We start from the raw sequence: 24,812 nt of genomic DNA on the forward strand, positions 1-24,812 counted from the left end.
TTATCCAGAGGATAACTACTGAATGCTGCCTCCTGAGACTTTTTGCGTTAAGGAGAGCAGTAAGCTGAGAAAGACTTCTGAAGGTGAGGTGGTGTTGACTTTTTCTGTGTGAAAAGAAAACAGAGACTATTGGTTTGCTACTGTATGACCAGCAGTGTCTGTCCAGCAGTAGGTTGGGACAGACACCATAGGTAGGTTTCCTGTGTTGTGAAGGTAGACGCCCCAAGTGGCCAGGGTTTATTTTATTTTTTGTTTGATTTATGCTGTTTGGATGCTTGCACTTGTTTCCAGCAAATTGGAAGAATAAACCATAAACCGTTGTTTTCAACCACTCCTCGGCTGTCTCTCTGTGTAGCGAACCCACGCAAGGGGTCACCCACACCCGCTACAGAGCCAACCCCTTACAATATATATATATATATATATATATATATATATATATATATATTACTTCCAGCCTGTACTGGAAGTAACTCCATGACGTCACTTTTGGTCCTCCAAGACCATCAGATGACCTACCCTTTGATCGCCTATGGGAGCAGCCGGCCGCACTCATATCAAACCAGTAGACATGGTAAGACCGAGAAACACCAGTGAGCGATGGAACCGGAATGACTGACGAGTAACGGAACCGCTCAGAACGCTTTCATGAGCAAGCCAGCCGCTGGTTGATAGCTTCATGGATGATAGCTTCACCCATAATCCTGGTAAACCACTTGCAAACCGCAGCGTATATATATATATATATATATATATATATATATATATATATATATATATATATATATATATATATATACAGTTTGCTGTGGGCAAGTGGTTAATATATTTCCATCTATTGCCATTCATGATGTGAATCATTTTCTTTTTCTTTTTTTTTCAGAGCATTTAACAGCAAGTCAGCAAACGGAATGAAGTGGGTGAGTGGAGTGAGAATAGATTTATTTCGGGGAGAGGAGTGGGAGGACACCTTCTAAACATATCTCAGAATTATACATTGTGAGCGCAAAGGACCTCGCCTCTCTCCCGTGACTCACACTCTCGTTTGGAAGCTTGACATGTTAACAGGACCTCATTAGAATTATTATTAGCGGCTCCTTTAGACTCGCTGAATGGTTTATCCAGCAGCTGAATTACAGGGCTGTCATGTTAGTTGATTGGGGGAAAATAATTGAATGTATTTATTGTAACTGATCTCTGGATGTATGGGGGGGGGGGGGGGGCTAGAATGGAGATGTGTGACTCACCAGTTCTTGTGGAGATGTCAAAATAGGTTTCCTCTTCCGACACAGAGCTTAGAGTTGAGGACACTGACCCAAGTAGAAAAAATTGGTGCCGATATACATCATATAAAAATTGCAAATATACACTAGAGTGTCAAAAGTATTGGGACACCTGCCTTTATACAAACTTACTTTAATAGTGTCTTAGTCTGTAGGGTTCAATATTGAGTTGGCCCAACCCAACCCCAAGAAGTCCCAAACTCTTTTCCAAAAACGTGCAATAACAAACCACTGCGCGTCTGCTACGTGTGCATATCGGAAAGCACAATTTTGCGCACGTTTCCAATATGGTTAGATGTGAATCTATGCATACAGTAGATTTTTGAATAGTGAGCGGAAACTCCAGTATCAGGAGAAAACGCACACCGAAAGGAGTAGACAAGGCGGATCATAATGTCTACTCCTTTCGGTAGGGCTGGGGAATATAATCGAAAGATCGATGCATCGCGATTCGACCCTTCGCGATTCTGCATCGATGCGTGCTGCCAGCATAATCGATTATACGAGGTGACGTCATCAGCCGCGGCCACGCCCTATCGCGCAAGGGAAAAAAAAAAATAACAAGATCGCAGGATCGGCAGCTGATTGGTGGGTTAGTGGGGGGAGCTTAATAAAAAGGCTCCGCCCCTCCCCTTCCGCCTCTTTGACCCGGGCCGAGGCGCAGCAAGACATCCCCCGCGTGTATCGGCGTCCCACCTGCGGCCTAGAAGCCAGCCAGCCAGCCAGCCAGCCATCCAAGCCAGAAGCCGCCAGTCCAGTGAGTCCACACACAGGAGCGAGGAGCCCCAAGTGCGTCCCCATCGCAGCCAGCCAGCGCCGCCAGCCTCACTTCACCTCACCGTAGCCGACAGGCCCTGGAGGCCCAGCCGCCACGCCACGCCACTGCCAGTGACGCCAGCCGCCCGCCACAGAGCCCAGAGAGCAGCACAGCACCTGTCCTCCTCTGCAATGCAGTGCACAACAACCCACACAGTCACACAGCAGGTATGTCCGAACAAATAATTGTGTTATCATTCATGGGGGTCTCTCGTCTGTATCTCTGGGGGATGTCTGTGATGGGGGGGGGGGGGCCTGGGACAGGGGACGGTCGGTCGGGGCCCGGGGGTACTGTTCTGCTGTGGCAGTGGGCTGGGCATGGGCATTGGGCAGTAATCGTGATGCATCGTGGAATCGAATCGTATTGAATCGCGACCCTAGTTATCGTAATCGAATCGTGAGGTAAGTGAAGATGCACAGCCCTACCTTTCGGTGTGCCTTTTCTCCTGGTACTGGAGTTTCCGCTCACTATTTTAATTCACTATGACTAATACACTATATTACCAAAAGTATTGGGACGCCTGCCTTTACACGCACATGAACTTTAAAGGCATCCCAGTCTTAGTCCGTAGGATTCAATATTGAGTTGGCCCACCCTTTGTAGCTATAACAGCTTCAACTCTTCTGGGAAGGCTGTCTACAAGGATTAGGAGTGTGTCTATGGGATCGTTTGACCATTCTTCCAGAAAGCGCATTAGTGAGGCCAGGCACTGATGTTGAACGAGAAGGCCTGGCTTGCAGTCTCCACTCAAATTCATCCCAAAGGTGTTCAGGTTGAGGTGCAGGGCAGTCAATTTCCTCCACCCCAAACTCGCTCATCCATGTTTTTATGGACCTTGCTAAAATAATCTTTTACATAGGAAATAAAATACATTGGGGATAACTTGCATACAAACAATAAACCTTTCTTTTTGGCCCATTTGTTGCCTTTATGACTTTAGATGGACATGCTGGTATATCATTATTAGCTTCAGGGACAAGCCAGTAGAGCAATGAGATAAGCCAAACGTGGCCTCATTTGGTATCAAAGCCACCAGCTGGGCAAGATTTTTGTATCTATTAGAAATTAGCTCAGTTTTTGGTTTGAACACTGACTGTTCATACATTTTATCCAAATGTTTATCCTTTAGGGCATTCGGCACAGACGAACATGATAGCTTCTGGCTTTCAATGGTCGCAAAGGAATCAGCGGCTGCTTGCATTCCCTACAAACCACTGGCGTCACCCGGCCTGTCCATTTACATAGCCAGTAATCTCTGGCCATGTAAGCATATGGGTGAGGAAAGGAGCCATTCATCATTGCCTAAAGATGAGCAGGCGTCCATATTTTGGGAATGCTTTCCAATGGTTGTTAAGGAAGCAGCAGACTGAGGGCAGCCGTCGCATCCTTATCAACCACTGACGTCACCAGGCCTATTCACTTACATGGCCAGGAAGCTCCGGCTACGCATGCAAATGAGTGAGGAAAGAAGCCTTCCATCATTGCCCTAATATGGACAGACAGCCATATTTGGGAAATGCTGTTAATCGTTGTTAAGGAAGCAGTGGCTACTGGCAGCCGCCACATCCTTATCAACCACTGAAGTCACTTGGCCCATTCATTTAAATGACTGGGAATCCCAGACCACGTAAGCAAATGGATGAGGAAAGTAGCCTTACATCATTGCCTAAATATAATCATATTTGGGAAATGATATCATCCCCACCCCTTCTTTATTATATAGCTGATGACAGCTCGGAGAGCTGTTCTTTAGCTAGTGTCACCTTTTAGGGATTGGTTGTTTGCTGTGGGTCATTGGGTTTTGTTTTTTTTTGTTTTTTGGTGAGTCAGCGACGTGTCGCATTGCATTTTATGTCCTCGTTTCCTCATGCAATCCTTGTGACTGAATAGCTTTTTTTCTATACTGAGATCACCATTGAGGTATTTGTAAATTGCTATCATGTCCCCTCTCAGGCGTCTCTTCTCCAGGTAGAATAAATCAAGTGATTGTAAACGCTCCTCATAATTAAGGTCCTCCAATCCCCTAATCATTTTAGTTGCCCTTCTCTGGACTCTCTCCAGCTCCAACACATCCCTTCTGAGGAATGGCGAGCAGAACTGGACAGAATAGTCCAGATGTGGTCGGACCAGAGTTTTATAAAGTGGAAGGATTATAGATTTATCTCTGGAATACATCACCTTCCTTATGCATGCTAATATTCTGCCGGCCTTGGCAGCTACACCTTGACATTGCATGCTTTTGCCAAGTCTATCCTCTACTAAGACTCCCAGATCTTTCTCCATTTTTGATTCCCTCAAAGGTTCCCCCCTAAAGTGTATTGTGCTTTTATGCTTTTAGCCCACAAGTGCAAAACCTTACACTTCTCCACATTAAACCTCATTTGCCATGTCGTTGCCCACTCTGTTATTTTGTCCAGGTCATTCTGTAGGATATCTGCTTCATGATGTGCAGTTATTGCCCTGCCCAATTTTGTGTCATCCGCAAAAACTGATATTGAGCTACTGACCCCAACCTCAATGCTATTTATGAATAAATTGAACAAGATTGGTCCCAGGACTGATCCCTGGGGGACCCCACTTACCACCCCAGACCAGTCTGAGTATGCGTTATTGATTACCACCCTTTGGACACCCTTGTTAATCAACCTCAAAGGGTAGCCATTGGAGAGAAGAGAATACCCGACATATTCATTCAGGGGCTGACTGGCACTTTCGGCCCAGGGGGGCAGGTACAGACCAGAGGCCCATGGTGTGCAGCGACTTGGCCCCCCCTCCCACTCTCTCTCTTCCCGGCCTTCTCCTGACCCCCATTCCAGACTAAAGCTTCTCTCCAGGTACTCTCTACTCAGCATCCGAATCTGGTTTCCCAACCTGGCCAACAGGGGGCGGTTGGGAAAAGCTGGCATAGCTCGGTCGGGGCTGGCGGGGGAGGAGAGTCTCCAGTGGGGCATGGAACTGGTCTCTGCTCAGACACAGTTTACACCATCCATGCGGGGGGGGGGGGCTGTGCTCTGTCCTTGTCTTTATCCCACACTCAGTAGGTCAGCGGTGGGGACTTTTGACTCTCTTCACCAGGAATCCTTTAGACATGTCTGTCTCAGAAGCGGTGCAGCCTTTTTATGGGGCATTAGAGCAGCCCCAGGGGGGGGGGGGGGGAATGCCCTCTGGCCCAGTCCTCCCCTGTATTCATTCTAGTCATGCTAGACTCCAAGGTGTGGAGGTCTAATGTAACAGACAAAAAGAAAGATTGACCAATGGTAAATAATAGGCTCTAATGTACATAAAGCCCCCCCTCTACATTTTACTCTTATTTTCACCAACACATGATATTTGATGTCACAATGCTACTAATTGCTCACTTCATCCTCACCCGTTTTCCAGGATCCTCTCCAGTTTGTCCATGTGCTCACTTTGTCAGATTTGGCATTGGTAATCTCTGTGCTGCTCAACACAAGTTCCTAATTAGTGGCTCTGTCTGGGGAGTTCTGGCAAAAACACGGGGTTCTGAATAGAAAAAATGTGTCATCGCTACCACATTGGGGATAATGATATCAAGAACCCTCTATCTAAACCCACCTCTGAGTCATGGCCACTTCCATCCTAATAAAGTCGGCTTTACTAATGACTGCATACTATCGCTGGTTACATGAGCCTACAAAGCTCAAGACAAGACTACAAGAAATTTTAAAAACGTTTTAATTTTTTTATTATTATTATACAGAAAGTGCTAACAGTTTGTACAGCACTTTATAACATAAGGGCAAACAGTACAATTACAATACAGTTTAATACAGGAGGAATCAGAGGACCTTGATATTTAGAGCTTACAAACTAAGAGGGAGGTCAAGAGATACAAGAAGGTAATAACTGTGAGCTGATTCGAGAAAATAAATGTACAGTTATTAGGTGGAGGCGGGATGGACTTCTCTGAAGAGAGAGGTTTCCAAGGATCGTCTAAAAGTGGACAGAGTAGGAGATAGTTGGACAGATTGGGGTGGGGTGTTCCAGAGGATGGGAGAGAATCTGAAGAAGTCCTGGAGGAGAGCATGGGAGGAGGTGACAAGGGAGCCAGATAGCAGGAGGTCTTGTGAGGAGCGTAGAGAATGATTAGGTTGGTATTTTGAGACTAGGTTAGTTATGTAGATCAGGGCAGAGTTGTGGATGGCTTTGTAGATTGTCCATATTTGGAATTTTACTTTGTTGGGTGAACGGAAGCCAGTGGAGTGATCGGCAGAGAGGGGTGGAGCGCTCTGAGTGGAGGGATTGGCAGAGAGTGGTGGGGGACACAGAGTGGAAACCAGTGGAAGGATTGGCAACCAGGGGTGGGTGACACTTATTGGAAGCCAGGGGCGTATTTTGGAGATGTTGCGGAGGTTGAAGCGGCAAGCCTTGAACAGTAATTGGATGTGCATCCTAAAGAAGAGTTCAGAGTCTTATGAGTCCACTTAGAACCTTGGCATGTGGGGCACGTTGATAGTTGAGCCATCAATCTTGACAGAGAAGTCAGGGGAATGGGAAGGGACATGGGTGTGTGTGTGTGTGGGGGGGGGGGGTGCAGAAATATTAATATAAGCTAATTTTTGGATAGGTTGAATTTGAGGAAGTGGTGTGACATCCAGACTGATATGTCTGTTAGTAAATTAGTGATACGTGAGACTGATGGAGTGAGATGAGGAGTAGAGAGATAGATTTGGGTGTCATCAGCATAGAATTGGATACCATGGGAGGCTATCAGCTGACCCAAGGGGGAGGTTTAAATGGAGAATGGGAGAGGTCCAAGAACAGAACCCTAGGGGGACCCCGACGAAGAAAAGAAGCGGATAACAGGAGGTAGAATTGTAAATGACATTGATGATGCGGTGGGATAGGTAGGATGAGAACCAGAGAAAGTGGAGTTTTTTGTGGAGTAAGGGGTGGTCCACCATATCAAAGGCGACAGAGAGGTCCAGGAGTAGGTTTACAGAATAGTGTCCTTTGGTTTTAGCCATTAGTAGATCATTTGTGAGTTTTAGGAGAGCAGTTTCTGTGGGGTGTTGAGGGTGAAATCCAGACTGAAGGGGATCAAGAACGTTGTTCTCAGTGAGGTGGTTGCTCAATCTGTTGTAGGCCAGACATTCAAGGAGTGGAGAAAAAGGGGAGCGAGTCTTCTACCTAAAGTGTATGTAAACCCCAAGGCTCCTTTCACAATGGCAGCCAGTGGGCGGTAAAGAGAGGTTTTGGCGAAGAGGAGAGAGCAGCAATGGCGGAGTACGATACCTTCGACGATCGGGCTTATAGTAGCTTCGGAGGAGGCAGAGGTTTCTAAACGGAGGGACCTTTTTGGGGCAGTTGATTCTCTTCTGTGAGATTACCACTGCATCTGGCTGGAAAGTCCATCTGTGTTCCCCTGTGCCTTGGAGCCTAAAGTGGAGATATATGCTTATGTCTTTTGCTTTTAAGGCGAGAGGCCAATTCATGTGGTGGCGGATGTTGCACTGTGAGCACCTGTATCTCCAATAAAATTAGTGTCTATCCAGCACACACCTGTTTCACGGGCTTTCTCGCATGGACTCTATACTGTTTGATTTTCACATTTACATGTTTTATCTATATTTGTTATTTTTTATCTTTAGCTCTGCACTATTTACTGTGATAAAGAGAAGTGGTTGACCGGCATTAGCCGATTTTGGGTTTTTGGCATTTATCTTCTGATACTACAAGTGGGTACGATACCACTCAAGTGAACACACATTGCTGCAGCCATGATGCAGCAATTTTAACTCGACAGGCTGCCCATACCCTGTGACCCGGAAGTGACGCAACACACTTCTCTTCCGGGGTCATTATACACAAGAGTTATTGGGGAAGGGGTGTTCCCCGAGTTCCTCCTGCTCTCACAATCCTGCAGTCCCGGGCTCCTTCCATGGGTGCTGCTGGGAGATGCAGTTTGAGAGGTCCATAAAGGTGATTAGGCGGTTCTAGAGTTTCTTGGATCACTTCTATCAGCAAGCCTTGGTAAATCCGGTACCAGGCTTGCAGCATCAGCCATGAGCTTGATTCAACCACTTGTCTACCATGCCGTTTATAAACGTACCTTGGTGGACAAGTGGTTAATTTGTGTTACTAAGGCAGGTCATAGTTTATGTGATTTTTCTTTCCTGTAACCCATGAAAATTGCCCTATTATCCCATCAACACCACACAGTGTTAATGGAGGAATCCCTACTAAAGGAGCTATTGTGTTCTGCAGGCTGGGGGCAGGGGAAGCCATCCCTGCTGGGAGAAGACAATGATTACTGCTAGTGGCTAGGGCCGCTGGCAATAATTGCATTATAGAAATCCGACATGCTGGATTATTTCTCCTGGCAATAAACCCATGCTAGAAATGCTGGATGGATCGACTTGGCTAAAATCAGCCTGAAGGCAACAGTAGGTGTGAAAAAGTAACAGTAGTCCATTATCACAGTACAAACAATGAATCCAAAATTGAGTATTTTTCAAAAACATGACAGCATAAGAGATCGTGGAGAGAAGATAGACCACCAGGGGACCCCAACGGTTGAAGGCACTATGACTTAAGATAGACAAGGAAGCCCAGTGGGCTTATCTAGGGAGATCCTTCCACCCACCGGCATCCATCTCAGGGCCGGCTTCAGGGAATTGGAAGAGACATCCCCAGAGTCCCAGGTCACCACGATAATCACCGAGGGGGTCTCGCGCGTGTATGCCCCCTAGGGGGGAGAGCATGATACAGGCCTAGGAAACAGGCTGAGCGTAGTATAAAGAAGCTAATAAGCTAGTGTCAAACTCTCAGGTCTAGTAGAAGAGGGGTATGGAGTAGAAGGAAAAAACAGGCGTGAAGCTGGAAGCATGTACGTATTTAATCTCGGCCAGGCCCTGCTGAACCAGCCATGATTCAAACTATCTATGGCTGGCTTAAGACCACCACAATGCTGGTAAAGCCAAATCGCTACAACCAGATATCGGTAGGTTTTGCTACTTGTGTCAAATTGTTTCCTTCCAGAAAATCCAATTAAGTGAAGCCCTTGACAGTCTTAGTAGCTCCCGACCTCCTCAGTGTCTCTGATGCCTCCCAGCCCCCATTACAGGCGAGTGTAGGACTCGGCCATTTAATAGTGCATCCTTGTTAGAGCCGACGGGATGCCGAAGATGTGGAGGCATGACCTGAATAAATAAATCATAAGTACTATGTAAGTAACATAAAAAATTCAATCTTTTTATTCTCATCTATCCGCACTGCTGGGCGTTTTTTTTTTTTATAAATCTAATTAAATTAAGGAAGAATGTAAAAGACGAGATCAGAATAAAGCCGGAGACAAGTAACTTATTTCTAAACCAGCAGGTATCCAGATATCAACAGGAGGCACTTTAATTGCTCGTTGTACATTATTTATATAGAAATTGGTTATATTTACCGTATTTTACCACCTTTTATCAGCCGGGCTTCCTGCCCTCATAATACATCATCTCCCGTATTCTTCTGCTGCTTTGTGAGAACCCGCTGAGACCTTCACACTGTTCCTTCGTATATTGTTGTTTCAGGAGCTAGGAAGCCTCCTTCACACCGGCATGCCGAGTTCTATTGTTTGCTTATGGTGTCCCCCTAAAAATCTGACTTTTTGTTTTTTTATTTTCCAGATGCATAACCTGCAGGAGATGAGGAGAAGTGCCTCCCTGGCCTCCAAGGTCTTCGTTCAGAGGGACTACAGTGAAGGAACCATGTGCCAGTTCCAGACCAAGTTCCCACCAGAGCTGGACAGTCGGGTATTATCTGTTCTATAATTATTCTGAGTCATACTGATAACCAGTGGCGTAGCGTGGGTTGTTAGCGCCCGGGGCAAGGCAAGTAATTTGCGCCCCCCAACCTGCGGACTTTTAGCACTCCCGAGTCCCTTCCTACAATAGTACTGACCAGCCTGATTCCTATACTGACCTACCAGTCCACTACGCTAACCTACCTGATTCCTATACTGGCCACTACACTGACCTCTACACTGACCTACCTGTCCACGACACTGACCCTTACACTGACCCACCTGATCACTACACTGCCCACTACACTACACTGCCCCACTACACTACACTGCCCACTACACTGTCACTGCCCACTGCACTACACTGCCCACTACACTACACTGCCCACTACACTACACTGCCCACTACACTACACTACACTGCCCACTACACTACACTGCCCACTACACTGTCACTGCCCACTGCACTACACTACACTGTCACTGCCCACTGCACTACACTACACTGTCACTGCCCACTGCACTACACTACACTGACCTCTACACTGACCTACCTGTCCACGACACTGACCTACCTGACCACTACACTGCCCACTGCACTGCACTACACTACACTGCCCACTGCACTGCACTACACTACACTGCCCACTACACTGTCACTGCCCACTGCACTACACTACACTACACTGCCCACTACACTATACTGCCCACTACACTACACTGCCCACTACACTGTCACTGCACTACACACTGCACTACACTGCCCACTACACTACACTGCCCACTACACTGTCACTGCCCACTACACTATACTGCCCACTACACTACACTGCCCACTACACTGTCACTGCACTACACACTGCACTACACACTGCACTACACTGCCCACTACACTGTCACTGCCCACTGCACTACGCTGTCCACTCCACTACACACTGCACTACTTTATACATAGTCAGGGAACTCCAGTCCAGGCTGCTCCCCTCCCCCCTCCATTCCTGCCAGTCTGCAGTCAGTGTTCTCCAGTCCAGGCTGCTCCCACCCCCCAGATGCCTGGTGTATCAGTCCAGAAACAACGGTCTCACCTCACCTCTCAACGGCTGGCTGAGTGTCACGACAACAGGGAAAGATAGATGAATGATTACTGACTCAGTGACAGTGCCAGGCTGCTGACTCGCTGAGCTGACAGCTATTCTGAACATGCGGCCGATTGTGAGGAGAAGTGGCACAGGCGGGGGTTGGCTTGTAACATTTCCACATGCGCCGCAGCGCCATCCCACCCTATGCCAATGGACAGGTGAGGCACAGTCCAGCTCCGCCCCGCCATTTTCATCCATAGGGCGCCCGCTGGACATCTCCCAGCCTAAAGATGGCGGCAACCGCAGACAGTGTGTGATACTGTATATAATGTCAGACAGAGTGACACTGCGGGATGCGCCCCCCCCCCCCCCAGATGTTGCGCCCGGTGCGGCCGGCCCCCCCTGCACCCCCCCACGCTATGCCACTGCTGATAACTGCAACTGCCAACTCAGAGTCATACTGCGAACTGTCACTGCCGGCTCCAGATCATACTACTAATTGTCACTATTGACTCCGGGTCATATCTGTCAACTCTTGTCTCATGTTTAGTGTTCCTACCAAAAGAGACAACGGTAAATACAGAATATAATATATAGAACAAACAATTAGTGTTCATTAGGGCAGCCCTTCTCAACCTTCAATCATTTTAACATGGAAGAACCCTTCAAATTGCGTTTCAAGGAACCCCTAATAATTACTATGTCCACAGCTTATGGTACTTTAGCATGATGGTCAGTGGGAAGAATTCCCCTTACATTGGTGATCAGTGATTATGTAAGAAGACAATAGTGTACATAATATTTTCTATATGTTATATTTATATAAAATAATGGATGTGGGGGATTTTGTTGGGCGTGATTTTTATTTTTTTTTTGGGGGGGGCAGCATTTCATTCTTGGACCCAGACAGCTTAATGTCTTATGCCAGCCCTGGTGGTCGCGCGCAGAAGCGAACGCACACGCAAGTGATGCCCACATATGTAAACGGTGTGATCACCAATGTAAGGGACATTCTTCTCACTGATCACCAATGTAAGGAGCATTCTTCCCACTGACCACCAATGTAAGGAACATTCTTCCCACTGATCACCAATGTAAGGGACATTCTTACCACTGACCACCAATGTAAGGAGCATTCTTCCCACTGATCACCAATGTAAGGAGCATTCTTCCCACTGATCACCAATGTAAGGAGCATTCTTCCCACTGATCACCAATGTAAGGAGCATTCTTCCCACTGATCACCAATGTAAGGAGCATTCTTCCCACTGGCCACCAATGTAAGGAGCATTCTTCCCACTGACCACCAATGTAAGGAGCATTCTTCCCACTGATCACCAATGTAAGGAGCATTCCTCTCACTGATCACCAATGTAAGGGACATTCTTCCCACTGATCACCAATGCAAGGAACATTCTTCTCACTGATCACCAATGTAAGGGACATTCTTCCCACTGATCACCAATGTAAAGGACATTCTTCCCACTGATCACCAATGTAAGGGACATTCTTCCCACTGATCATCAATGTAAGGGGCATTCTTCCCACTGATCACCAATGTAAGGGGCATTCTTACCCCTGACCATCACCGTATGTACCATGAGTTGTAGATATAGTACTTTTTAGCAGGGGTTACCTGAGACTGGAAAGTTATTTTAAGGGTTCCTCCGTGTTGAAAAGGTTGAGAAAGTCACACTACAGAATGACAAACAGCTCTCTCTCTCTCACTCTCGTGAGAGTTTGCCAGCTAGGAAGGAGGGATAAGTCATAGGCGAGCTAAGGAGAGCAGCAGAGCTGGAGGGGGCTGGATGAGGGCGAAGATAACAGGAGACTGCAGAGATCCATGAGTATTCATCAAGAGAGGAGAAATTTGCAGACAAGCAGTGGTGTGAGTGTGTCTGTCTGTATATATCACCAATGTAAGGGACATTCTTCTCACTGATCACCAATGTAAGAGACATTCTTCTCACTGATCACCAATGTAAGGAGCATTCTTCCCACTGACCACCAATGTAAGGAGCATTCTTCTCACTGATCACCAATGTAAGGAGCATTCTTCCCACTGATCACCAATGTAAGGGACATTCTTCTCACTGATCACCAATGTAAGGGGCATTCTTCCCACTGACCACCAATGTAAGGAACATTCTTCCCACTGACCACCAATGTAAGGGACATTCTTCCCACTGACCACCAATGTAAGGAACATTCTTCCCACTGACCACCAATGTAAGGAGCATTCTTCCCACTGATCACCAATGTAAGGAACATTCTTCCCACTGACCACCAATGTAAGGAACATTCTTCCCACTGACCACCAATGTAAGGAACATTCTTCCCACTGACCACCAATGTAAGGGGCATTCTTCCCACTGATCACCAATGTAAGGAGCATTCTTCCCACTGATCACCAATGTAAGGGACATTCTTACCATTGACCTCCAGGATCTTCTTTAGTGGCACCACAGAGTGGGGTGAAATGTCAGTGCCATTAATGTTCCCTATCCATGTAATGTGTAGTGTCGGTATGTGTGGTCACGCTCTGTGCCAAGAGCCGCCATATGGATATTTTCTCCATCAGAGCCATAATACACGCTGCATCTGTTCCATGCATGGTCTGCGGCGCGGATCACATGCAGGGAACGTGTTAATTGCTCTGCGAACGCCGAAATATTGTCACACTTCTGTCCTCTGTTGATTTACACATTTACTATTTTGGGATTCTTCGTGGGGATTTCATGCCTGCGGTGAATGCTGCCAAGTGTCTGGGGTCCTTTAACTGTCAGATCGGAGATGAGTCATTCATCAATAGAGCAGAATAGTCCGGGGGGGGGGCGAGGGGGGATTGCCATGGGGGGCCGCGGAGAGACATCCAATTCCGACGTTTTTTTGCTCTAATTACTGCAATGAACTCGGACATACAGGAGGAGGAAATCGCTCTGGAGGACTTTGTAGGAGACATAAAAACATTTCACTTCCTGCGATGTATTTTATGTGACAATGAGAAGGATACAATGTGAGCGGAATAAGAATAATAAAATCGTACAAATTAGAGGATTAGAAATGAGGCCATAAAAGGAGGGGAGTCCTTTATATAGTCCGGGGCTCTTACTTTAACCACATTTCTACCGGGCACTTTCACCCCCTTCCTGCCCAGGCCAATTTTCAGCTTTCAGTGCTCTCACACTTTAAATGACAATTGGGCGGTCATGCAACGCTGTACCCATATGACATTTTTAGCTTTTTTTTTTTGGTGGCATTTATTCACCACTCTGGGTTTTTATCTTTTGCAAACAAACGAAGAAAGACTGAAAATTTTGAAAAAAAAACAAACAAACATTTTCCTAAGTTTCTGTTTTAAAATGTAGCAAACAGGTAATTTTTCTCCTTCACTGATGTTCGCTGATCAGGTAGCACTGATGGGCAATGATAGGCTGCATTGGTGGGCACTGATAAGGCTGCACTGATGAGACGGCATTGATTGAAACTGATGAGGTGGCACTGATGGACACTGATATGCAGCACTGATGGGGGCACTGATGGACACTGATAGGCGGCACTGATAATGGCCGCTTTCGGTGGCACTGATAGATGGCATTAATGGGCACTGATAGACGGCATTAATGGGCACTGATAGGTGGCACTGAGGGACACTGATATGCAGTACTAATGAGGCGGCACTGATAATGGTGGCATTGATGGCCACTATAGGTGGCACTGATAGATGGCATTAATGGGCTCTGATAGGTGGCACTGATGAAGAGGCACTGATAAGGCGGCATTGATGGGCACTAATAGGTGGAATTGACAGACGGCACTGATAGAGGGGCACTGTTGGCCAGTTATCAGCTTTCCTTTCCTCAGACACTGACAGCGCTGAGGAAAAGAAATGCAGATAACCAGCATTTATTTACAGTATCTCACTGTGAGTACACCCCTCACATTTTTGTAAACATTTTATTCTATCTTTTCATGTGACAACACTGAAGAAATGAGACTTTGCTACAATGTAAAGTAGTGAGTGTACAGCTTGTATAACAGTGTAAATTTGCTGTCCCCTCAAAATAACTCAACACACAGCCATTAATGTCTAAACCGCTGGCAACAAAAGTGAGTACACCCCTAAGTGACAATGTCCAAATTGGGCCCAAAGTGTCAATATTTTGTGTGGCCACCATTATTTTCCAGCACTGCCTTAACCCTCTTGGGCATGGAGTTCACCAGAGCTTCACAGGTTGCCACTGGAGTCGTCTTCCATTCCTCCATGATGACCTCACAGAGCTGGTGGATGTTAGAGACCTTGCGCTCCTCCACCTTCCATTTGAGGATGCCCCACAAATGCTCAATAGGGTTTAGGTCTGGAGACATGCTTGGCCAGTCCATCACATTTACCCTCAGGTCTTTAGCAAGGCAGTGGTCATCTAGGAGGTGTGTTTGGGGTCGTTATCATGTTGGAATACTGCCCTGCGGCCCAGTCTCTATAGGGAGGGGATCATGCTCTGCTTCAGTATGTCACAGTACATGTTGGCATTCATGGTTCCCTCAATGAACTGTAGCTCCCCAGTGCCGGCAGCACTCATGCAGCCCCAGACCATGACACCCCCACCACCATGCTTGACTGTAGGCAAGACACAATTGTCTTTGTACTCCTCACCTGGTTTCTGCCACACACGCTTGACACCATCTAAACCAAATACGTTTATCTTGGTTTCATCAGACCACAGGACATGGTTCCAGTAATCCGCTTGTCTTCAGCAAACTGTTTGCTGGCTTTCTTATGCATCATCTTTAGAAGAGGCTTCCTTCTGGGGCGACAGCCATGCAGACCAATTTTATGCAGTGTGTGGCGTATGGTCTGAGCACTGACAGGCTGACCCCCCACCCCTACAAACTCTGCAGCAATGTTGGCAGTACTCATACGTCTATTTCCCAAAGACAGCCTCTGGATATGACGCTGAGCATGTGCACTCAACTTCTTTGGTTGATCATGGCGAGGCCTGTTCTGAGTGGAACCTGTCCTGTTAAACTGCTGTATGGTCTTGGCCACCGTGCTGCAGCTCAGTTTCAGGGTCTTGGCAATCTTCTTATAGCCTAGGTCATCTTTATGTAGAGCAACAATTGTTTTTTTTTTTAGATCCTCAGAGTTCTTTGTCATGAGGTGCCATGTTGAATTTCTAGTGACCAGTATGAGCGAGTGAGAGCGATAACACCAAATTTAACACACCTTCTCCCCATTCACACCTGAGACCTTGTAACACTAACCAGTCACATGACACCGGGGAGGGAAAATGGCTAATTGGGTCTAATTTGGAATTTTTTTACTTATGGGTGTACTTACTTTTGTTGCCAGCGGTTTAGACATTAATGGCTGTGTGTTAAATTATTTTGAGGGGACAGCAAATTTACATTGCTATACAAGCTGTACACTCACTACTTTACATTGTAGCAAAGTATAATTTCTTCAGTGTTGTCACATGAAAAGATATAATAAAGTATTTATAAAAATGTGAGGGGTGTACTCACTTTTGTGAGATACTGTATATACGTTGCGGCTTTGAATTGGTTTAACAGGATTATGGCTAAAGCTATCAACCATAACCGTGATATTTATTTTTTCTTTGGCGGCTGGCATTTCCATGAAGGGTTTCCGAGAGGCTCATTAGCTGCTGGACCACTTTCAGAAGCAGCGGGATGTTCCCCCCACTTCCGCCACTTGCCTGTGTTTCTCGGGCTTGCTGTTTTTACCGGCGAAGAAACGATCTGCTTGTTACCGAGGCATTAAAAGACCAGATCGTCTTTGATTGCCTCTATGGCCTTGAAGGACCGGAGCAACACCATGATGTCACTTCCGGTTCAAGGTGGAAGTAAACTTTATTTTCTTTTATTTTTTTAGTCTTTTGCTTTTAAAGGTAAAGGAGAGATTTAGTCTCCATTCACACTGGTGCGACTTGCCAGGCGACTTGGTCAGCCTGACAAGTCACGCACCGTCGCGTCCCATAGTGTAGTACAGGACCGGTTCTAATGGGAGCGACACAAGTCGCTCCGACTTAAAAAAAGGGTCCTGTACTACTTCGGGGCGAACCTGGAGCGACTTGCATAGACATTCATTTTATGAAGTCCGTGCAAATTGCGCCGAAGTCGCGCTGCACGCGACTTCACAGGTCGCCCCGAAGTCGGATCTGACCTAGTGTGAACGGAGTCTAAGGGTCTATTTTTACCCCAGATTGCTTTATAAAAATGACCTGTTATCCTTAGTTCTATTACAAGAAATGTTTACATTTTTAGAAATAAAAGTGATAAAAAAAAATATAGGGACAGTGTAAAAAAATTGTAAGCGGCCCCATCTCTTTGTGCTCCGGTTCCGTCGCTTGCTGGTGTTTCTTGGTCTTACCATTTCCGCCAGTTCGCCCGAGAAAAGATCCGACGGTGCAGCCGGCTGCTCCCATAGGCGATCAAAGAGTAGATCCTCTTTGATCACCTCTATAGCCTTGGAGGACTGGAGGAACGTCATTGCGCCACTTCGGTTCAGGCTGGAAGGAAATCATTTTTTTTTTTTTCCAACCAAAAGATTAAAAAAAAAAACATGTATTTTGATATTGCTTTTTTGAAAGGTAAAGAAGTGATTTGGGGTATTTTTGACAGTAGATCTCTTCATAAAGAGGACCTGTCACCATGTATATTACAATGGTTGTTTACATTAATAGAAATACATGTGATAAAAAAAAAAAAAAAAAATGATAGGGACAATGTAAAAAATAAATAAATAAGAAAAAAAAATATAAGCGCCCCCATCCCTTCGAGCTCTGGTTCCGTCGCTCGCTGGTGTTTCTTGGGCTTACCATTTCCACTGCTTCGCCTGAAAAACAATCTGACTGTGCCGCCAGCTGCTCCAATAGGCGATCAAAGAGTAGATCCTCTTTGATCACCTTTATGGCCTTGGAGGACCAGAGCAACGTCATGACGTGACTTCCAGTCTAGGCTGAAAGGAAATCATTTTCTTTTTTTTTTTTTAAACAAAAATGTTATTTTGATCTTTTGCTTTTAAAGGTAAAGAAAAGATTTGGGGTCTTTTTGACCCCAGATTGCTTCATAAAGAGGACCGGTCATCCTTATTTCTATTACAAGGGATGTTTACATTAATAAAAAATAAAAGTGATTAAAAAAATATATAAATTATACAGGCCGTGTAAAAAAAAAAAAAAAAATTAAATAAATAAAAAAATGTAAGCGCCCCCATCCCTTCGTGCTCCAGTTTCGTCACTCGCCGGTGTTTCTTGGGCTTACCATTTCCACTAGTTCGCCTGCGAAATGATCTGATGGTGCCGCCAGTTGCTCCCATTGGCGATCAAAGAGTAGGTCCTCTTTGATCGCCTTTATGGCCTTGGAGGACCACAGCAACATCATGGTGTCACTTCTGGTCCAGGCCGAAAGGAAATATATATATTAGGGATGCACCAAAATTAAAATTCTGGACCGAAACAGAAACCGAAAATTCAGGAGGCCCTTGGCCGAAAACTGAAACCGAAAAATACTTTTTTCCCCTACTGTATACAGATGCTTAATATGTTGTCACTCACTGCTCTCCACAGATAGCAGGTTGACTCTGGTTCTGCTCCTGTCCTTTCTATCCGCAGCGGCCATACAGTAGAAGAGGGAATGAGGAGGTGGGTGGAGCCAGAGAGTCAGTAATAAGCGCGGAGGAGGATGAGGAAGATCCTCCTCCGCTCTGCATGCTGGGTCCTCTTCTTGGCCTCGCTTTCCTCTCTGGACCGTGACGTCACTGGTTGCTAGATGCCAGGTGGCTGGCGATTCTAGCAACCAGTCTAGCACAGTGAGGAGGTATAAACGGCGGGTCTCGGGAGCGTATTTTTAAAGCGTATTTTTAAAGCAAACATTTTATTTTGATTGCTCTATAAAGAGGACCTGTCATCCTTATTTCATAAGGGATGTTTACATTTCTTGTAATAGGAATAAAAGTGATAAAAAAAAAAAAAAAAAAAAATGAAAAGGTACAGTGTGAAAATAAATAGTAAAATGAGAAATTTTTTTTTTTTAAAAGCACCCCCTAGAAGCGAATGCATACGGAACTCATGCATGGATATCTACATGGTGTTCGCAGCACACTTGTAAGGTATCACGGGGAACGTTAAGAGTGAGAGCACAAATTCTAGCACTAGACCTCCTCTGTAACTCTAAACAGGTAACCTGTATAACATTTTAAAGCGTTGCCTATGGAGATTTTTTAATTACCATAGTTTGTCGCCATTCCACAAGCATGCGCAATTTTAAAGCGTGACATGTTAGGTATCTATTTACTCAGCATAACCTCATCTTTCAGATTTTTTTTTTTTAAATGGGAATATATATTGTCTTTTTTTTTTTTTTTAATTTTAAAGCTTTTTTTTTTCCAAAAAAAATTGCATTTAAAAAACCGCTGTGCAAATACCATGTGACATAAAAAAATGTCAAAGACCACTGTTATCCCCTAGGGCAGTGATGGCGAACCTTGGCACCCCAGAAGTTTTGGAACAACATTTCCCATGATGCTGATGCACTCTGCAGTGTAATTGAGCATCATGGGAAATGTGGTTCCAAAACATCTGGGGTGCCAAGGTTCACCATCACTGCCCTAGGGTCTCTGCCAAAAATATATATAATGTGTATAATTTGCTAGCAAAAAATACTGATTTAATCTTGTAACAAAAAGTTGCAGAAAAGGCCTGGTCTCCAAGTTGACTTGTACCCCACCCCCGCACTCGTCTTCCATTTGCATAATAGGTGAAATCCATCCGCCTTCAGATATATTTATAGTATGTTTGTGTTACTTCCTGAACGGCTGATTCATGGTGGCTCCGGTCGTATGCAGAAGATGCTTCAAGTAATTCTGTCAGTGGAAGTCTTTGTAACATATATTTTACTTCTGCCCCAATAACGAGCGTAGAGCGCGCCTCTGCCGGATAATTGCATCATACACTCAGTGGTCAGGAAAGTAGAAACCCATCCTGGACTGATCCACCACAGCTGGTCAGAGCGGCCAACATTTGTGGTAGAGACGCCAAGAATTCTGCTGTATATTTGGGTTAATGGCCATCTATAATGTCCAAACCTGCACCAAGACCAAGGCTCCATTACCATAGATAATCATTGTAACATTTTTTTTCTGTGCCCAAAAGATAGTGCTTTCTTTTGGTGGTATTTAACCCCCACTGGGCTTTTTATGTTTTGCTAATAAAATTAAAAAAAGATCCAAAAATTAAAAAAAAAAAAAAAAAGTGTTTCTTTGTTTCTGTTATAAAATTGTGTAAATAAGTAATTTTTCTCCTTCACTGATGTGCACTGATAGGCTGCAATAATGGGCACTGATGAGGAGGCAGTAATTTTCAGCACTGATGGACACTGAGGAGGAGGCACTGATATGCAGCACTGATAAGGTGGCACTGATGAGAAGGCACTGATATGCAGCACTGATGGGCACTTATGAGGAGGCACTGATTTTCAGCACGGATGTGTTCTGATGAGGTGGCACTGATGGGCACCAATAGGTGGCACTGATGAGGCGGCACTGATGGGTACTGATGAGAAGGCACTAATATGCAACACTAATGGCACTAATGAGGTGGCACTGATAAGAAGACACTAATATGCAGCACTGATAGGCACTGATGAGGAGGCATTGATAGGCGGCACTTATGGGCACTGAGGATGTGACACTGATGAGAAGGCATTGATATGCAGCACGTATGTGTTCTGATGAGTTGGCACTGATGGGCACCAATAGGTGGCACTGGTGAGGCGGCACTGATGAGAAGGCACAAATATGCAGCACTAATGGGCACTAATGAGGTGGCACTGATAAGAAGGCACTAATATGCAGCCCTGATAGGCACTGATAGGCAGCACTGATAGGCAGCACGTATGGGCACTGAGGAGGTGGCACTGATGAGAAGGTACTAATATGCATCACTGATGGGCACTTATGAGGAGGCACTGATATGCAGCATGGATGTGTTCTGATGAGGTGTCACTGATAGGCACCAATAGGCAGCACTGATGGGCAATGATGAGGAGGCACTAATATGCAGCACTGATATTCGGCACGTATGGGCACTGAGGAGGTGCCACTGATGAGAAGGCACTAATATGCAGCACTGATGAGCACTTATGAGGAGGCACTGATAATCAGCATGGATGTGTTCTGATGAGGTGTCACTGATGGGCACCAAAAGTTGGCACTGGTGAGGTGGCACTGAAGAGAAGGCACTAATATGCAGCACTAGTGGGCACTAATGAGGTGGCACTGATAAGAAGGCACTAATATGCAGCACTGATAGGCACTGATGATGAGGCACTGATATGCAGCACTGATAGTATGGGCACTGAGGAGGTTGAACTGATGAGAAGGGACTCATATGCAGCACTGATGGGCACTTATGAGGAGGCACTGATATGCAGCATGGATGTGTTCTGATGAGATGTCACTGATAGGCACCAATAGGCAGCACCGATGGGCATTGATGAGGAGGCACTGATGAGAAGGCTTTAATATGCAGCACTAATGGGCACTAATGAGGTGGCACTTATGAGGAGGCACTGATATGCAGCACTTAAGAGCACTGATAGGTGACACTGATGAGAAGGCACTGATATGCAGCACTGATGGGCACGGATGAGGAGGCACAGATGAGAAGGCACTAATATGCAGCACTAACGGGCACTGATGAGAAGGCACTAATATGTAGCACTAATAGGCAAGATTTGGCATCACTAAGTCTAGGCACATTTGCAAACAGTTATGGATTTTGTAGATATACCATCCATCTATAATAATAAAATACAAGTGTCTCTGCGTCCTGTCCCTGTGTCTGTGTCTGTGGGATTGCGGTACTGCGCATGTGCCCCACGGACAGCCGTTGGGAGTGCAGAGACTTTGCCCCGCCCCTACTTCAATCAGTTAGGGCAGGACTTCCCAAACTGTGGGTGGCAACCCACAGCCGCATCTGAGTGAGTCACCGGCAGCCACTGCTGCCAGCCCATAACAACTGCCTTTTCACATTACGGTGATGAATTCTGTCATGAATGATAAAAGCCATTTAACCGCTTGCCGGCAGACAAAGTGACGTACCGCTACGTCACTAGCCTGTGAGTCAATAGGGGGCGAGCGCGCGCCGCCGGAGGCACGCTCCCGCCCCCCACTCGTTCACGGACACCTCCGCGCGAGTGACCGTCGGACCCAATGTCCGCCGGTCACTCGCGATCGTCAGTTACAGAGGGAGAAAAGCAGGTGGCTAATGTAAACACAGCCGCCTGTCATTCTTCCCTGTGTAACAGCAGAGATCATCCGGTCCTGCTATGTAGGATTGTAGATCTCTGCTGTTACGTGAACAGCCACATCCAATCACAGTTAGAAACACGCCCCTAGGGACACACTTAACCCCTCCTTCCCCAATAAAGTTAACCCCTTCCCTGCCAGTGTCATTTTTACAGTAACAGTGCATATGTATAGCACTGATTACTGTAGTAATGTCACTGGTACCCCCAAAAGTGTCAAAAATGTCAGTCAGGGGTCCGATCTGTCCGCCGCAATGTCGCAGTCCCGCAAAAAAAATGGCAGATCTCCGCCATTACTCGTTAAAAAAAAAAAAAACAATAAAAATGACAAAAATCATTCCCTTAGTTAGTAAACGCAATAACTTTTGCGCAAACCAATCAAAATACGCTTATTGCGATTTTTTTTTTTTTTTTTTTTTACCAAACATATGTAGCAGAAAACAAGTTGGCTAAAATTGTAAAAAAATTTTGATTTTTACATTTTTTTGGGTGGAATTTCATATAAAAAATGTGAAAAATATTATTTTTGCCAAATTGTCACTCTTTTTTTGTTTATAGCGCATGATCAAAAAATCGCACAGGTGATCAAATACCACCAAAAGAAAGCTCTGTTTGTGGGAAAAAATGAACGTCAAATTTGTTTAGGTACAGCGTCGCACGACCACGCAATGGTCCGTTAAAGTCACGCAGTGCCGAATCGCAAAATAGGGCCTGGTCAGGAAGGGGGTAAAATTTTCCGGTACTTAAGTGGTTAAATGTTGTATTCAATGTACTTCATAATGCACATATATATATTAAAGACTTTACATTTCATTCTGCACAATTATATTAGAAAAGAATAAATACAGCATGGCACTTCAGCATGTGATCAGCTCTGCAGTTCTGTGGGTAATTTGCATAAACCACTCCCACCTACCAATCAGACAGTAGAAGTTAACTGCTCAGCAGCACACATAGGCTCTGTGTACACCATTGGGGTTACATAGCAGATAAGTAGAGAGAGAGAGAGAGAGAGAGTAGGAGGCGTCTCATTACTCTGTGAAACTGACATTTTGTACTGTGTATATATATATATATATATATATATATATATATATATGTATATGGGAATATTGTCTGATTAGAGAACACAAACACAGCTCTTAAAGGGGACTCAGACGGCATTATTAAAGGGGGACTCCGACGGCATTATTAAAGGGGGACTCCGACGGCATTGGACTCTGACCGCATTATTAAGGGGGACTCCGGCCGCATTATTAAGGGGGACTCCGGCCGCATTATTAAAGGGGGACTCCCACCGCATTATTAAAGGGGGACTCCGACCTCATATTAAAGGGGGACTCGGACCAGGGGCACTTTAACCGGGGCTCATACAGGGGAACTCTGACCTGGACATATAAAGGGACACTGATGGAGGCACTCAGATGGGGGCACTGATGTAAGGAGGCACTCCAATGGGGACACTGATGTAAGGAGGCACTCCGATGGGGACACTGATGTAAGGGAGCACTCCGATGGGGACACTGATGTAAGGAGGCACTCCAATGGGGACACTGATGTAAGGAGGCACTCCGATGGGGACACTGATGTAAGGAGGCACTCCGATGGGGACACTGATGTAAGGAGACACTCCGATGGGGACACTGATGTAAGGATGCACTCCGATGGGGACACTGATGTAAGGGAGCACTCCGATGGAGACACTGATGTAAGGGAGCACTCTGATGGGGACACTGATGTAAGGGAGCACTCTGATGGGGACACTAATGTAAGGGAGCACCCCGATGGGGACACTGATGTAAGGGAGCACTCCGATGGGGACACTGATGTAAGGGAGCACTCTGAGGGGGACACTGATGTAAGGGAGCACTCTCCAGTGGGGACACTGATGTAAGGGAGCACTCTCCAGTGGGGACACTGATGTAAGGAGGCACTCCGATGGGGACACTAATGTAAGGGAGCACTCCGATGGGGACACTAATGTAAGGGAGCACTCCGATGGGGACACTAATGTAAGGGAGCACTTTGATGGGGACACTAATGTAAGGAGGCACTCCGATGGGGACACTGATGTAAGGAGGCACTCCGATGGGGACACTGATGTAAGGGAGCACTCTCCAGTGGGGACACTGATGCAAGGAGGCACTCCGATGGGGACACTGATGTAAGGGAGCACCCCGATGGGGACACTGATGTAAGGGAGCACCCCGATGGGGACACTGATGTAAGGGAGCACTCCGATGGGGACACTGATGTAAGGGAGCACTCTGAGGGGGACACTGATGTAAGGGAGCACTCTCCAGTGGGGACACTGATGTAAGGGAGCACTCTCCAGTGGGGACACTGATGTAAGGAGGCACTCCGATGGGGACACTAATGTAAGGGAGCACTCCGATGGGGACACTAATGTAAGGGAGCACTCCGATGGGGGCACTGATGTAAGGAGGCACTCCGATGGGGACACTGATGTAAGGAGGCACTCCGATGGGGACACTGATGTAAGGGAGCACTCCAATGGGGACACTAATGTAAGGGAGCACTCTGATGGGGAC

At 46.1% G+C, this 24,812-nt stretch overlaps 1 protein-coding gene across 1 annotated transcript in view; it reads left to right on the top strand.

Annotated features, from left to right (window-relative positions):
• GOLGA7B (golgin A7 family member B) overlaps positions 1-24,812 on the top strand; it is an 82,384-nt gene that overhangs the window by 21,258 nt on the left and 36,314 nt on the right. Inside the window, exon 2 of the mRNA XM_082269114.1 lies at positions 9,738-9,863. Coding sequence (XP_082125240.1) covers positions 9,738-9,863 — 126 coding nt within the window. The remainder of the gene's footprint in view (positions 1-9,737; positions 9,864-24,812) is intronic.

This window comes from Pelophylax lessonae, assembly GCF_965119305.1.
Source record: "Pelophylax lessonae genome assembly, chromosome: 9".
NCBI classification, from domain to species: domain Eukaryota; kingdom Metazoa; phylum Chordata; class Amphibia; order Anura; family Ranidae; genus Pelophylax; species Pelophylax lessonae.